The 16,905-nt window shown below is 45.2% G+C and overlaps 1 protein-coding gene across 1 annotated transcript in view; it reads right to left on the reverse strand.

Annotated features, from left to right (window-relative positions):
- The window catches only part of LOC109922706 (cyclin-dependent kinase 16-like), an 83,126-nt gene that overhangs the window by 44,593 nt on the left and 21,628 nt on the right, over positions 1–16,905 (reverse strand). The window contains exon 2 of the mRNA XM_048606250.1: positions 2,328–2,476. Coding sequence (XP_048462207.1) covers positions 2,328–2,454 — 127 coding nt within the window. The 5' untranslated portion in view covers positions 2,455–2,476. The remainder of the gene's footprint in view (positions 1–2,327; positions 2,477–16,905) is intronic.

Here is a 16,905-nt window from a genome sequence, read left to right on the forward strand (position 1 = left end):
AGCTTAATGTCAGTAGTGGGGAAAATGCTAAAGGCCATTATCAAAGATTTAATAGCAGAACACTTAGAAAGCAGTGGTGGGATCAGGCACAGTCAGTATGGATTTACAAAAGGGAAATCACGCATGACCAATCCACTGGAATTCTTTGAGGATGTAACTTGTGGAGTTGATCAGGGTGAGCCAATGGATGTGGTTTATTTGGACTCTCAGAAGACTTTCAATAAGGTCCCACATAAGGGTAAAATTAAAGGATATGGGATTGGGGATTATGTACTGACGTGGAAAGAGAACTGGTTAGCAGACAGGAAACAAAGAGTAGAAATAAGTGGGTCACTTTAAGGACTTAGCAAAAATTTGTAGCTCGGGTTTTGGATGCAGTTGTTCATTAGCTCGCCGAGCCGGATGTCTGTGGTGTGCAGATGTTTTGTTACCCTTCTAGGTAACCTCTTCTGTGCGACCACTAAACGAAGCGTTGGTGTTCTGCTTCCTTCCGGATTTATAAGACCCTCTGGTGTGACGGTCACTTTTGGACACTCTTCTGATCACCGCTGACAATATCAGAGTGGGGACACAAAAAGATCCCGGCCTGGCAAAACTAAAAGAGCTGGTGGTGATGAGGGTAACAAAAGGGCCATCACAACCAGAATTGAAACCCAGTGAGACCAAATCACCATAGAGAATGGCATATTACTATGGGGAGCAAGAGGGATTGTCCCAAGTAAAGATCAGCACCACATTCTGACTGAACTCCACCCGTGGGAAGGATGAGGTAAATCTTGGACTCAGTTACACATTGACTATGCGGGTCCTTTCATGGACTCAATGTTCTTGGTGATCGTGGATACCTATTCAAAGTGGGTGGACGCGCATAGAGTTCATTCAGCGAATTCAGGGATGGCCAGTGAAAAGCAGCAAGCATTGTTTGCGATACCAGGATTCCCTGATTGGCCCACGTTAACAACCCCAGCCAAGAGTGACACAGTTGGTAAGATGCACCTCCCCTTGTTCCAATCGCTACATCCGGCAAATGTATGGCAGATGCAGTATAATGTGGACAGAATCATACACTACGAAAGGAGCCCTTCAGTCCATCGAGTCTGCATTGACTAACATCCCTAAATCTCTCCTAGTCCCACTTTCCCAAACTAGACCCATAGCCTTGAATGTTAAGACACTTCAAGAGCTCATCCCAGTACTTTTTAAAGGTTGTGATGTTTCCTGCCTCAACTACCCTGCCAGGCAGGGCATTCCAGACCATGCACCCCCCCCAACCCTCTGGACAAAATGCTTTTTCCTCAAATCCCCTCTAAACCTCCTGCCTGTCAATTTAAAGTTATGCCCTCTTATCATTGACCCTTCAACTAAGGGGAACTATTCTACTCACCCAGTCCATGGCCCTCATCATCTTATACACATCTATCAGGTCCCCCCTTCAGTCTTTTCTGCACCAAAGCAAACAAACTCAGCTTATCCAGTATCTCTTCATAACTGAAATGCTTCATCCCAGGCAACATCCTGGTGAATGTCCTCTGCACCTCCTCAATTGCAATCACATCCTTCCTATACGGTAACCAGAACTGCACTCAAATGCATTACCTCACATTTATCAGGGTTAAATTCCATTGATCTACCCACCAGACCAATCTGTTTATAACCTACTGTAACCTATAACCTCTCTCTTCATTGTCAATCATCCAAGCCAATCACTGTGTCATCCAGAAGCTTACTTATCGTACCCCCAATATTCTGATCTCCACCATTTAGAACACCAGAACCAATATGGTACACGATTGCACACTGGTCTTGAGTCACACAAACAGACTTGTCTCACCACTTTCTGTGTCCTGTCACCAACCCAGTTTGGATCCAGCTTGCCAGGTTACCCTGGATCCTGTACCTTTACCTTCTTTATCAGTTCCTCACTGGGAGCTCGTCAAAAGCCTTGCTGAAATCCATATAAATTATATTAACTGCTCTACTTTCATCTTGGTCACCTCCTTGAAAAATTCCACCAGATTTGTTCTACACGACCTCCCGCTGACAAAGCCACACTGACTGTCCCTGACCAAACCTTGCCTCTCTAAATGGAGATTAATGATCTCCCTCAGAATTTTCTCCAACAGTTTCCCCAACACAGATGTAATTCCTGGGTCTGTAATTCCCGGGTTTATTTTCACCACCCTTCTTGAAAATCTCATCTAGCCCTCAGCATCACTTTCTGTAAGCCTTTAAACTGTTATTGATAAAAGCTGAGCGTCATCAGAAAAGGCCATAACAAGGAGGGCCAAGTTTCCACTCTGGGTCACAGGGAGAGATTGACTGCTCACCATTGTCCTTTGAGTTATTCTCTTCCAAACTCATCTGCTCAGCAAGTTGGGAGAGGGAGTCATCGAGAGGCTGCCTGCTGCGCAGAGTTATCGACAGTCTGTGTTTGATGATTCGTAACCTATCCATCAGCTCTCCAGAGAGTGGGTGCCTGCAAACAGGGGGCAGATTGGAGAACAATCAGCTCACAGAAACATCAAAACTTCGAAACATAGGAATAAATGTGGGCCATTCAGCCCTTCGAGTCTGCACTGCCATTCATTGCGATCAAGGCTGATCATCCTACTCAATAGCCTGTTCCCACTTTGATACCTTTAACCCTAAGAACTATACCTAATTCCTTCCTGAAAACATTCAATGTCTGGGCTTCGATGGTTTTCTGTGGCGGGAGAATCCCATAGGCTCACCGCTCTCTGGGTGAAGAAATTTCTCATCTCAATCCTAAATGGCCAACACTGTGTCCTTAGACTGTGACCCCCTGGTTCTGGACTCCCCAGTCATCAGGAACATCCTTCCTGTGTTTGTCCTGTCCAGTCCTGTTAGAATTTCATCGGTTCCTACGAGATCATTCTACATTCCAGTGAATACAGTCTTAACCGATCCAATCTCTCTCCATGTATCAGTCCTTCCAACCCAGGAATCCGTCTGGTACACCTCACTGTACTCCCTCCATAGCCAGAGCATCCTTCCTCAGATAAGGAGACCAAAACTGCACAGAGTACTCCGGGTGTAGTCTCACCGAAGCCCTGTACAATGTTAGATCAATAATGCAAGTCTGTAGGACCCTGTGTCAGCATATGGAGACGTTACCAAGGTTACGAGGCAGGGAGCAACAGGGATCCAAGCCGAGAAAATCAATGACAAGATGTACTATAAGAGGCCATTCAGCCCCATATGTTCTTATTGGTGTTTTTAGCCCTAGGAGCTTTCTTTCTCTCACCAGGGATCCTTATGGGACCATGCAACATCAGATGTGTCAACACATCTTAAAACTGAATGGGAAATGGCAAAAACGATGATGGAGTAAAAGCAGGCTGTGATGCCAGAGTGCGGGAAGTGAAAGACAGGGATGAGGCTACAAGGATGTGTGAATGTATAAATGAGTACAACAGTGGGGCTGGTGTGGTGGGGGGAGTGAGAGTGGCACAGAGCTGACTCCAGGACCTGTCTCAATGATGGATGAGCAGAGGAGAGGGTGCACCTATATGGAGTCCATGTTGTCAGTCACCATTTCCTTTCTGCACAGTGGCTGCCTCACCTCAGGGAGGCGATAGCCTTGTGGTATTATCACTAGATTATTACTCTACAAACCCAGCTAATGTTTCAGGGATCCTGGTTTGAATCCAACCGTGGCAGATGGTGGAAACTGAATTCGATAAAAGTATCTGAAATTAAGAACCCCCTGATGATTTCATAGGGAAAAATCCCATCTGGCTCACTAATGTCCTTCAGGGAAGAAAACTGCCACCGTCACCTGGTCTGGCCTACATGTGACTCCAGACCCACAGCAATGTGTTTGACTCTTGATTGCCCTCTGAAATGGCCTAACAAGCCACTCAGTTGTACCAATTACTACAAAGTCTCAAAGAAAAGATCAGCTGGCATCACCCAGGCACCAGAAAAGACGACGGCAGAAACAGCCCTGTCGACCCTGGAGGGCCCTCCTCACTAACATCTGGGGGTTAGTGCCAAAATTGGGACAGCTGTCTCACAGACTAGTCAAGCAATAGCCTGACATAGTCATACTCACAGAATCATACCTTACAGACAATGTCCCAGACACTACCATCACCATCCCTGGATATGTCCTGTCCCATTGGCAGACCCAGCAGAGGTGGCAGCAAAGTGGCATTTGGTTGGGAATGCACTACCCTGGTTGTGCTCAACATTGACTCTGGCCCCCATGAAGTCTCATGGCTTAAGGTTACGCATGGGCAAGGAAACCTCCTGCTGATTACCACATAACTGTCCTCCTTCAGCTGATGAATCAGTACTCCTCCATGTTGAACAACACTTAGAGTAAGCACTGAGGATGGCAAGGGCACAAAATGTACTCTGGGTGGGGGATTTCAATGTCCACCAAGAGTGGCTCGGCAGCAGTACGACTGATCGAGTTGGTTGGGTCCTAAAGGACATAGCTGCTAGACTGGGTCTGCGGCAGGTGGTGAGGGAATCAACAAGAGGGAAAAACATATTTGACCTCATCCTCACCAATCTGCCAGCTGTAGTTACATCTGTCCATGACAGTATTGGTAAGAGTGACCATTGCACAGTCCTCCATCATGTCATGTATCACTATCACTGTGCTAAATGGGGCAGACTTCGCACAGATCTAGTAACTCAAGACTGGGCATCCATGAGGCGCTGTGGGCCATCAACAGCAGCAGAATTGTACTCCAGCACAACCTGTAACCTCATGGCCCGGCATATCCCCCACTCAACCATTTACCATCAAGACAGGGGAACAACCCCAGTTTAATAGAGTGCAGGAGGGCATGCCAGGAGCAGCACCAGGCATACCTGAAGATGAGGAGTCAACTTGGTGAAGCCACCAAACAGGGCTACTTGCATGCCAAACAGCGAAAGCAGCAAGTGATAGACAGAGCTAAGCGATCCCACAACCAATGGATCAGGCCTAAGCTCTGCAGTCCTGCCACATCCAGTCGTGAATGGTGGTGGACAATTAAACAACTCACTGGAGGAGGAGGTTCCACAAATATCCCCATCCTCAATGATGGAAGAGCCCAGCACATCAGTGCAAAAGATAACGCTGAAGCATTCGCAGCAATCTTCAGACAGACGTGCTGAGTGGATGATCCATCTCGGCCTCCTCCAGTGGTCCCCAGCATCACAGATACCAATCTTCAGCCAATTCGATTCACTCCACATGATATCAAGAAACGGTTGGAGACACTGGATGCTGCAAAGGCTACAGGCCCTGACAACATTCCGACAATAGTACTGAAGACTTATGTTCCAGAACTTGCCACACCCCCGGCTAAGCTACTCTGGTACAGTTACAACACAGGTATCTACTTGACAATGTGGAAAATTGCCCAAGTATGTTCTGTACACAAAAAGCAGGACAAATCCAACCCAGCCTGTTACCGCCCCCAGTCTACTCTCGATCACCAGTAAAGTGATAGAGCAAGTCATCAACAGTGTATCAAGCAGCACCTCACACACTCATACAGCATGGAAACAGACCCTTCGGCCCAACTCATCCATGCTAACCAGGTTTCCCAAACTAAACTTGTCCCATTTGCCTGCGTTTGGCCCCTATCCCTTTAAACCTTTCCAGTCCATGTACCCGTCCAAATGACTTTTGAATGTTGTAGTTGTACTCATCTCAACCAATTCTTACGGCAGCTCCTTCCTTACACTCACCACCCTCTGTGTGAAAATGTTGCCCCTCTGGTCCCTTTGACATCTTTCCCCTCCCATCTCAAACGTTTGCCCCCTAATTTTGGACTATCCTGCTGGAAGACCTTTGCTATTCACCTTATCTATGCCCCTAACTCCTTGGCCTCCTACACTCCACAGGATAAAGTCCCAGCATATCCAGTGTCTTTTTAGAACTCAAACCCTCCAGTCTCGGTAACATCTTTGTCAATCCTTTTTTTGCACCCTGTCCTGTTTAATGACATCCTTCCTCTAGCAAGCTGAGCAGAATTGTATGCAGTATTCCAAATGTGGCCTTACCAATGTCCTGTACAACTGCAATGTGACATCCCAGGTCCTATACTCAATACACTGACCAATAAACGCCGTCTTCACTACCCTGTCTACCTGAGACTCCACTTCCGATGAATTATGAGCCTCTACCCCAAGGTCTTCGTTCAGCAACACTCTCCAGGACCCTACCATTGAGTGTATAAGTCCTGCCCTGATTTGCCTTCCCAAAATGCAACACCTACCATTTATCTAAATTAAACTCCATTTGCCGCTCCTCTGCCCACTGGCCCAGTTGATCAAGATCCTGTTGTACTCTTAGATAACCTTCTTCACTGTCCACTGTACCACCGATTTTGATGTCATCCACCAACGTACTAACCTATATTCTCATCCAAATCATTTATATAAATGACGAACAAAAGTGGACCCAGCACCAGATATTGTGAAACATTGCTGGTCACAGGCCTCCAGTCTGAACAACAACTCTCAACCACCACCCTCTGTCTCCTACCATCAAGCCAACTTTGTATCCAATTGGCTAGCTCTCCTGGGATCCCATGTAAAATCTAACCTTGCTAACCAGTCTACCATGCGGAACCTTGTCAATGGCCCTGCTAATGCCATGTAGACAACATCTACCGCTCTGCCTTCACCTAGCTTCTTGGTCACCTCTTTAAAAAACTCAATCAAATTGGAGAGACATGATTTCCCACACACAAGGCCATGCTCAGTACCCCTAATCAGTCCATGCCTTTTCAATTCCATGCAAATCCCCTCCAACCACCTATCCACCACTGACGTCAGGCTCGCCAGTCTGTAATTATTGGCTTTTCCATGCGGCCTTTCTTAAATAATGGCACAACATTAACCAGCCTCCAGTCATCCGGCACCTCACCTGTGGCTGTCGATGGCACAAATATCTCTGCCAGGCGCAATTTCTTCCTTAGATTCCAATAATGCCCTTGGTCAGGGGCTGGGGATTTATCTATGTTTATGCATTTTAAGACTTAAGACAGCACCTCCTCTTCTGGAATGTGGACTCTTTTCAAGACATCAGTATCTGTTTCCCCGTGTTCCCTGGCTTCCATGTCTTTCTCCAAAGTAAGTACTGATGAGAAATATTCATTTAGGATCTCACCTATCTCTTGTGGTTCCACACATAGATGTCTCATCGATCTTTGAGGGGCCCCATTCTCTCCAAAAGCTACTCTTTTGCCTTTAATATACTTCTAGAATCTCTTTAGATTCTGCTTTACCTTACCTGCCAAAGCTATCTCATGTCCCCTTTTTGCCCTCCTGATTTCCCTCTTAAATGTACTCCTATACCCCCTAAAATCCTCAAGGGATTCGCTTGATTCCAACTGTCATGTGCCTCCTTCTTTGCCTTGACCAGAGCTTCTAAATGAAAACTGAATGAACTGCAGATGCTGGAAAACAGAAATTGATGGAAAAGCTGTGGCAGCATCTTTGGAGAGAAATCAGAGTTAACATTTCGGATCCAGCGACCTTTCTTCAGAACTGTGTTTTTTTTAACAAGCATGAGCTCTGTGGGGCAGAAACAATGGCTCTGCCTGGACAGTCCTGTTGTGGATTTTAGGATGGAGGTAGAAGCGAGCTGTGCGGGGTTGGGGGAACTACCAGCTCAGAGGCAGTGGAGGGGTACGTGGGATGGGGGAGATCACCAGATGAATAAGGTTTGTGACCGTGATGGACGCAATGGACTGATGTTTGATGGTGGGGTCATGGTCCTAGGGGAATAGGAGGAGATATCTGAGAGCTGGCGCTCAGTCTCTTCGATGTAGAGGTCAGTCTGCCAGGCACCACCCTTACCAGCCAGCTTAATTAGAAAGTAAGGGTAGGATCTGGGAGCATGGAGTGAGGTCGGCTCACGGGAGAATAGATTGGAAAGGGTGAGGCAGGGGGCAGCAAAATTGAGGCAACCAATATCACGTCAACATTGACAATGTCAATGAACAGGTCGAGAGCAGATAAAAGGCCAGATGGAGGGGTCCATGTGGACAGACAGTATTGGAGGATGCTGAACCAGTCTGTAGAACGGGAAGAGGACTCTTGTTCAAAGAAATGGGCACAGAGACAGAGGGCGTGGAGGGTGAGTTTAATGACATGCCATGCCCGAAATTCATTAAGGTATAAAACTGGGACCTATGCTGAGTACAGAACATTCATCATCAGAGAGGGGAAGGTCAGGAAGGAATAGTGAATACATGACAGGAGGTGGGATTGGGAGATGGGATGGAGTCAGAGGGAAGGGAAGGGGAGGGGAGTTCCAGAGGGCCGTGGGTATCTCTGAGTTGTTGTATCTTGTGGGCCTTGATGCCTGAAAGGAAAAGGTTTTTTGTTAGCACGACGAATAAGCCAGAGGATGAAGTGGAACCGGGGAGCACTGCACTCAATATCTCTCATTGTCCGCTGTTCCCTACTCCTGCCAGCCTTGCCCTTCACACTAACATTGTCACTAAACTGTCAATATCTCACTTTTGAAAGCCCCCACTTGCCAGACGTCCCTCTACCTGCAGATAGACTTCCCCAATCAAGTTTTAGAAGTTCCTGTCTAATACCAACAAAATTGACCTGGCCTCAAGTTCAAACTTTAACTTGTGGACCAGACCTATCCTTTTCCACAACTATGTTAAAACTAATAGAAGAACGGTCACTGGTCCCATAGTGCTCCCTCGCTGACACCTCAGTTACTTGCTATGCTATGCTATGTTTCTCAGTCCCACTCATATAGCTTCACTGGACGATCTCATCAGGAATATCCTCTCTAAGTACTGCCGTGATGTTTTCCCTAATGAAAAATGCCACGCTCCCTCCTCTCTTGCCTCTCCTTCTGTTCTTCTTACAGCATTTATACCCTGGAACATCGAGCTGCCAGTCTTGTCCCTCCCTCAGCCATGTTTCTGTAACACTATGATCTCCTGGGCGGCACAGTAGCTCAGTGGTTAGCACTGCTGCCTCACAGCGCCATGGGCCTGGGTTTGATCCCACCCTCATGCAACTATCTGTGTGGAGTTTGCATATTCTCCCTGTATCTGCTGGTGCTCCGGTTTCCTCCCACAGTCTAAAGATGTGCAGGTTAGGTGGACTGGCCATGCTAAGTTGCCCGTAGTGTTAGGTGTGTTAGCCATGGGAAATGCAGGCTTACAGGAATGGGGTGCGTCTGGTGGGATGCTCTACAGAGGGTCAGTATGGGCTGAATGGCCTGCTTCCACACTGTACAATAATAAACTGGCTACAATTGCACTGGCTACAATAATAAACTCCATCTAAACAGTCTGGAACTTTTGTCCTTAAATTTATCCAAAAACTTTAAGGGGTTATAATCAGTATGTACAATTGTCTCAGACACATTACTGGCGATATAAATGTTCTAATGCCAACACCAAGCTCAAAGTTTCCTTCTCAATTGTAGAATATCCCTGTTGATGATCATTCAGTTTTCTGGAAAAATACCCAATAGGTCTTTCGATCTTCTCATTGTTTTCTTGTAAGAGTACAGCACAGACACCCATATCACTCACATCGATAACCACCTTGAATGGTTTTGTGTAATTAGGTGTGGCTAACCCTGGGACAGTGGTTAACACAACTTTCAGGCTGTCACATACCTTCTGACAGTCTGTTGTTCACTGCAATTTTCTGCACTTCTTCAATAAGTCAGTCAGTGGAACAACCAAACTGCTAAAATTCAGTACGAATTTCTGATAAAAACCACTCAGTCCCAGGAATCACATTACTGCGTTCTTCACTGATGGTATGAGAAACTCCCCAATAGCCTTTGTCACATTCTGTGGGGCCATCTCTCCCTATCCAATGACATGGCCCGGGAATGTGACTTGGGCTTTTGCAAACTTACTCTCAGCTAGATTTACCACCAAGCCTGCCTCCCAAAGTCAATCAAACAATCCCAACAGATGCTGCAAATGTTCTTTCCATGAGTGACCAGGTCATCAACGTACACCACACAATCGGGTAATCCATATGTGACTCTATTGGTTAGTTTTTGAAATGTGACTGGTGCATTTTTTAACACCAAATGGCATGACTTTAAATTGGTATAGTCCATTCGGTGTCATGAAAGCTGATATTGTCTTCACTCTATTCCGAATAAAGATACCTGCCAGTATCCTCTCAGTAAGTCCAATTTAGAACTATAAGTTGCTTGTCCCACCTTCTCAATACATTCTTCCAAAAGTGGAATAGGATATGAATCAGACTTTGTAACTGCATTGACTTTGCAACAGTCCACACATAATCGTTGGGTGCCATCTGGTTTTGGCACCACTACTGTGGGTGAGCTCCAGTTGCTACAACTCACTTTGATTATATTGTCTTGGGCAATGTGTTCAATCTCTTTTTGGACCTGTGCCAACTTTATAGGGTTAAGTCTTAATTGGAACAGCATTTCCTATATCTACATGATGCGTAATTAGATACCCAGCTTATTCCCACAAATCTTTCCATGTGAATGTAGTAACTCTTTCAGGTCATTTCGATTTTCCTCTGGGGGATAACTCAATAATTTATCCCAATTTTTGAGAACATCTTCATTGTCCAATTTGATTTGAGAAATGTCCAATTCAGAATCCTCTGAACTTGGTTCTTCACTCTGTGTTGTAACCAGTAACACATTTTCCTTTTGCTTCCCTTCCCTATCAAAATACCTTCTGACCATATTCACATGACACTCTTTGGGACTTCTTTCTATCTGGCATTCTTATCAAATAATTCACCTCACTCAATCTCCTTTCAAGTTGATAAGGTCCACTAAACCTTGCTTTTAAAGGTTCACCTATCACTGGAAGTAACACTAATCTCCATTAGCAAAATTGCGAGTTTTTGATTTCTTGTCTGCATCCTGTTTCATCATATGTTGTGCTACTTTTAAATGCTGTCTAGCTAACTCAAAATTTGACACATAGTCCAAATATGTGGCTCTCCAATTTCTCCTTAATTAATTTCAGTGATCCTCTCACCTCATGCTCATAAATTAATTCAATTAGACTGAATTTGGTAGATTCATTTGGTGCATCCCTAATTGCAAAAAAGTACAAACTGAATTCCTTTATCCCAGTCATCTGGATAGTCTTGACTATAAGCCCTCGACATGGTCTTTATAGCTCGATGCCACCATTCTTATGATCCTTGCGATTCTGAATTGTTTTATTCCTAAACTATTCATAACTTCCTTTAATAATTTTGATGTAAAATTTGACCTTTTTGGTCAAAGCTGATTCTCACTTTTGATTTAGGTAGGGGTCCTAAATAATCAATTAAGACCCTTGTCAAAGGTTCCTCAAATGCAGGAATGGGTATTAGAGGTGCTAGTTTTAGCTCAGCCTGTGGTTTTCCAATTACCTGACACATATGACACATCCAGAAAAATTCAACCATATCCTTATGCAGTCCAAGCCAATAAACATATTTATGTGTCTTGGTTTGAATTTTCCTCACTCCCAAATGACTTCCTACTGGTAATTCACATGCTACCCGCAACACTTCCTTTCCACAACTCACTGGAGTACAACTTGATGAACTTCTGCCCCATCTCTCATCTGTCCAAATATGTTATGGTCACCATTTCTTCATCCTTTTTAAGTTAGTAATGCTCTGGGATACACTCAGATTCTTTTTCCGAGTATGCTTTTGACACAATTGCTTCAGTTTTTCATCTTTCTGTTGTAACTCAGTTAATTTCTCTGAACTAAAAATATCCACTTTGTTCTCCACCTGTTCTTGTTTTGTCTCAACCATTTGATCAAACATGGTCTCTGATAATTCTACTTCAACTTCCTTATTTTTATTCTCTGATTTCTTCTCCTGCTTCAGCCTGTGGCTTTGTGATCTTGTTATCACACAGTCAGGAAAAATGCCAGGACATACTTCCTGAAATACCTCAGTTGCCTGATTTTCTACTGGCTTTTCAGCCACGGTAGGCAGCACTCCTACCTGTGGTCCAGCTATATCATTACCAAGGACAGATTGTATTCTTGGAGCCAAGAGTTCCTCCAGCACTCCTCCCACCAGTACTCCACTTTTCACCGGACACTCCAACCTCACTTTACATAATGGAGCACTTATTGCCTCACCATGAATTCCACATATTGCCACTTTTCCAAATTATATATCTCCTCATCTCTCAATATCAAAGATTGACATGCATGCTCCTATATCTCTTAAAATTTTAATTTCTTCACCTGGTCCTCCTGGATACATGAGGAAACCTTACCCTCAGAAATAAATTATTTAAAGAGATCTGGCACTTTATTCTCAAGCAGCCCCTGAAACGGTTGCAAATTCTGATGCAGCTTTTTAATTTCCACTGTGCTTTCTTTTCCACTTCAACAAAACTCACTGGCTTATCCTGTTTTCCTACATCTTTCTCCCTAGCATTTCACTAAAACTCTGCGAGTTCATGTGGTCTACTTTATTGCTGTGAAAATGCCTGAGCTTTTTTACTTCTCCATCCCTGTTTATGGGCTTCCTTTTTACCCTGTGGTAAACTGTCTTTATTATCTTCACTGAGATCTCCTTTTCCCTTACTAGCTGAGGATTTCTCTCTTCCCCAATTTCTATCCCCCACAGACTGACATTGCTATCAGAAGCCAAACTTTGATTAATGAACAAACCCATGATCATCAACCACTTCAGCTGCTAATCTTGCAGTTTTAGCTTTCCACTTTTCCATGTGAGGTTTTTTAACTACTTCAGGAGGTGAATTTTTGAATTTCTCCAAAATAATTTGTCCTTCTAAGAGCATCATAAGTTTCAATGTCATTATCAAAATTACTTTGTTTGATCCTTTCAAACCCAATGTATGTTTGACCAGGGTCCCTCCTTAGATTCCTGGAACATTGTCTGTAGGCTTCTCTCACTAGTAAATCACTTTCTTCACCTCGTACTCCCCAGATACCTCCTCTGACAGTGATGCAAATACCTCACTAGCTCAACCGACCAACTTTGTTTGCATCAACAAAACCCACATGGTCTCTGGCCACTTCATTTGTTTAGCCACTTTGGACATATTTAAACAAATCCCTACCAGGCTTTCTGCTATGATGGGATTACTCTCCATCACTACCCTCCTCACTAAGCCTCCCTCCTACCTTCACCACTGCCCTTTCATGTCGACTTTCCTGACTAATTCTGAAGTTCAGACTTCCTCTCTTTCGGTTTTTCTTCTCTCTCTACCTCTTTCTTCGGCTGGAGCCCTCCTCTCCTCTTCTTATTCTTCTGCTTTTAGTCGTAATTCAAACCGTTTCATTTCCTTTCCTCTTTCATTTCATTCTGCCAGGGCTATTCTTTCCTCTTCTTTTGCTTCTAACCCAAGCTCCTTCATTTACAATTGAATCTCAGCCGTTTCCAAAGATGCCAATGACATTTCTGGCTTTTGCAAATGCTGAGCTATTTAATCACCTCCCCACTTGGCACAGACGTGGCCAACCCCAGCTCCAGCTGGTCTGCCAATTCCAAAAGCTTTGCTTTGCTCACTTTCTGTAAGTGACTTCTTCCACCCCCAGAAAACCTGCAGCAACTGAAAGGGCCATTACTACGTGAGGGACAGCCTATTTAAACTCAGCACCCAAAACAAAAGACATTAACACTTACCACTCACTGCCATTGAGTCCAATAATCCTAAACCCAAACTGAAATTTGGCGGGAGGGAGGGGGGGGAAGAAAGGTCCTATCTTACCTCTTTGCTGCTCCCCCTCCTCAACAAAACCTGGTACTCACCCAGGCCTGCTCTTAGATCTAACCAGCAGCAACTTGACCACAAAACAGGGCCTTGCAAAAATGTCCAGAGCCAAATACAGTAATAGCTCCCTCCCCCGATTCCCCAAACTCCTACACTGAGCTCAACTCCCAGCATCTGCACACTCTTGCTAGTCACATACATTGTGCAGGGAGCATTTTAGGTCCTGCTTTTACACTGTAAGGCCTGCCCTGCTCCAAGGGTGGAGAGTGACCAGTGTGGGTAGCTGTATGGGACTGTGTTAGGGAGCTTCGTTCAGTATTAGTGACTGATCTCTGAGTCATTATCCCAGAGCCGGGATAATGAGCTGTTAACAATTCTTGGGTAAGAACCACGTAACTGACCAGTTTCTCTAAACCTGAGCTTGGCACATCTGTGGTTGGGATATGGGGAGAAGCAGGAGACTGGCACTTGATAATGATGGTTCGTTTTCAGATCCAGTGCAAACACAATGGGCTGTAACAGTTCTGTGATTCAATGCAGATACTGGAAGATTTCAGTCAGTACCTGCAACAGTAGCAGTAGCCCATCAGCACCAGGCTGGGGCATCACACCCAATGGGACTTGGCCCCACAGCCATTCAACTCAGAGCTAACGGCATGACAGCTAATGTTAAAGAAGGTATGTCCTCTCTTTGTCTCTACTGCAGTCCACTTAATATTCCACTGAGTATCCCACCCCATGCTGCAAGTGGAGCCAGACTATATGCAACTGGTGGGGTAAATACTTATCTTTACTGTTATGCAAGAAACAAAGCAAAGCATGGACTGCCTTATGTGACGTTTGATATAGGAATTGTCTATTCAGCTTCCCTAGACTAACATAGCCATAACATAGTGACTTCCAAGCCTCAGCAAAAATCAGCCCTGATTGCTCCAAAATCCAATATTTCACATGGTCGAAATTCCCACTGACGCATCACATCCAGGTCTGGGAGCTGCTCTCTATCACTTCACTGTGGGATCTGACTCTGCAGAGGTTGCATGTTGCTGGAAGCTGTTTACCATCTCCAACTGACTTCTATAGGCAGCTCCTTCGTCCCTGACTAATCCTTCCTCACAGCCACTGACTCCTAATAAGTATCATCACACCAGGACAACTTTGCAGTCACATCATTTAAACCATACATACTCAGGAAGAATTAAATATTTGTACTGACTTGTGTATGTTGATCAAGCAATGGGGTGGGCTGTGTCATTTTTTATACACCACGGGACACAGTGACACACCATGTCCACTCCAGCACCTCACTTAAAGTCAGTGAGAGAGGGGGGTGCGTGAATGTTCTCTGTGATCACCATGGGGTTAAGGGTAATTATACAGTCATATAGCTCAGAAACAGGTTCTGTGGTCCAACTCGTCCATACCAAGCAGGTTTCCCAAACTAAACTAGTCCCATTTCCCCATGTTTGGCCTATATCCCTTTAAGCCTTTCCTATCCATGTACCCATCCAACTGCCCTTTAAATGTTGTAATTGTACCCACCTCATCTGGCAGCTCATTCCATATACTCACTGCCCTCTGTGTGAAAAAAGTTGCCCCTCAGGTCCCTTCTAAAGCTTTTCCCTCTCACCTTAAACCTATACCCTCTAGTTTCGCACTCCCCTACCCTGGGGAAAAGACCTCGGCTATTTACTTTATCTTATGATTTTATACACCTCTTTGAGGTCACCCCTCAGCCTCCTACACTCCAGGGAAAGAAGGTCCCAGTATATCCCAGCCTCTCCTTATAACTCAAACCCTCCAGTCTGGGTTACATCCTTGTACATCTGTTAGGCATTCTTTCCAGTCTAATAGCATCTTTCCTATAGCAGGGAGACTAGTGCTGTACGCAGTACTCCAAATGTGGCCTGGCCAAAGTTTTATACAGCTGTAACTGGATATTCCAAATCCAGTGCTCAATGCTCTGATCAGGCGTGCCAAACACCTTCCTCACCACCCTGTCTACCCGTGATGCCACTTTCAAGGAACCATGTACCTGCACCCCTAGGTCCCTTTGTTCAAAAATGCTCCCCAGGGCTCGACCATTAACTGTGTAAGTCCTGTCCTGGTAAAAATTACAAATGGATATGGATAGGTTGGGTGAGTGGGCCAAAACTCAGCAGATGAAGATTAATGCGGGATAAGTGTGAAGTTATCCATTTTGATCAGAGGAATAGAAAGGCAAATTATTATCTAAATGGAGAGAAACTTCAGAGAGCTTCGGTGCAGAGGGATCTGGGTGTCTTCATGCATGAATCACAGAAAACTAGTATGTAGGCACTAGCAGGTAATAAGGAAGGCAAATGGAAGTTTGGCATTTATTGCTAAAGGAATGGAGTACAAAAATAGGGAAGGGTTGCTGCAAATGTCCAAGGTATTAGTGAGACCACACCTGGAGTACTGTGTACAGTTTTGGTCCCCTTACTTGAGCAGGGATGTAGTTGTGTTGGAAGCATCTCAGAGGAGGTTCACTAGATTGATTCCAGAGATGACGGGTTTGTTTAATGAAGAGAGATTCAGCAGTTTATGCCTGGAGTTTAGAAGAATGAAGGGAGATCTAATTGAGGTGCATAAGATGCTAAAGGGGATTAAAGAGGATGTTTTCCCCATGTGGGGCAATCTAGATTGAGCAGTCATTGTTTTAGAATAAGGGGCAGCAGATTTAAATCAGGGATGAAGAGAAATAACTTCCCTCAAAGGGTTGAGAATCTGTGGAATTCACTCCCCCAGAGGGTGGTGGATGCTGAAGCATTGAGTAAATTGAAGGAGGAGACAGACTGCTATATAATTAATAACGGGTTGAAAGGTTATGGAGAGCGGGCAGGGAAGTGCAGTTGAGGCCAATACAAGATCGGCCATGATTGTATTAAATGGTGAAGCAGGCTCGAGGGGCTGAATGGCCTCCTCCTGTTCCTAGCTGTGCCCTTCAGGTGTCATTTTCTTTCTACTCAAACCCTCCACACCCCACCCCACACACCCCCCACACCCCTACCCCACACCCCCAACCACACCACTCCCACCCCCCAACACCCCACCACACACCGCCAACCACACCACCCTCACCCGCCCACACACCCACCCCCACATACCGCCAACTGCACCACCCCCACCCCCCCACACAACCACCACCCACACCCCCCACCCCACCT

This window comes from Rhincodon typus, chromosome 16 (assembly GCF_021869965.1).
Source record: "Rhincodon typus isolate 14 chromosome 16, sRhiTyp1.1, whole genome shotgun sequence".
In the NCBI taxonomy this organism is placed as follows: Eukaryota; Metazoa; Chordata; class Chondrichthyes; order Orectolobiformes; family Rhincodontidae; genus Rhincodon; species Rhincodon typus.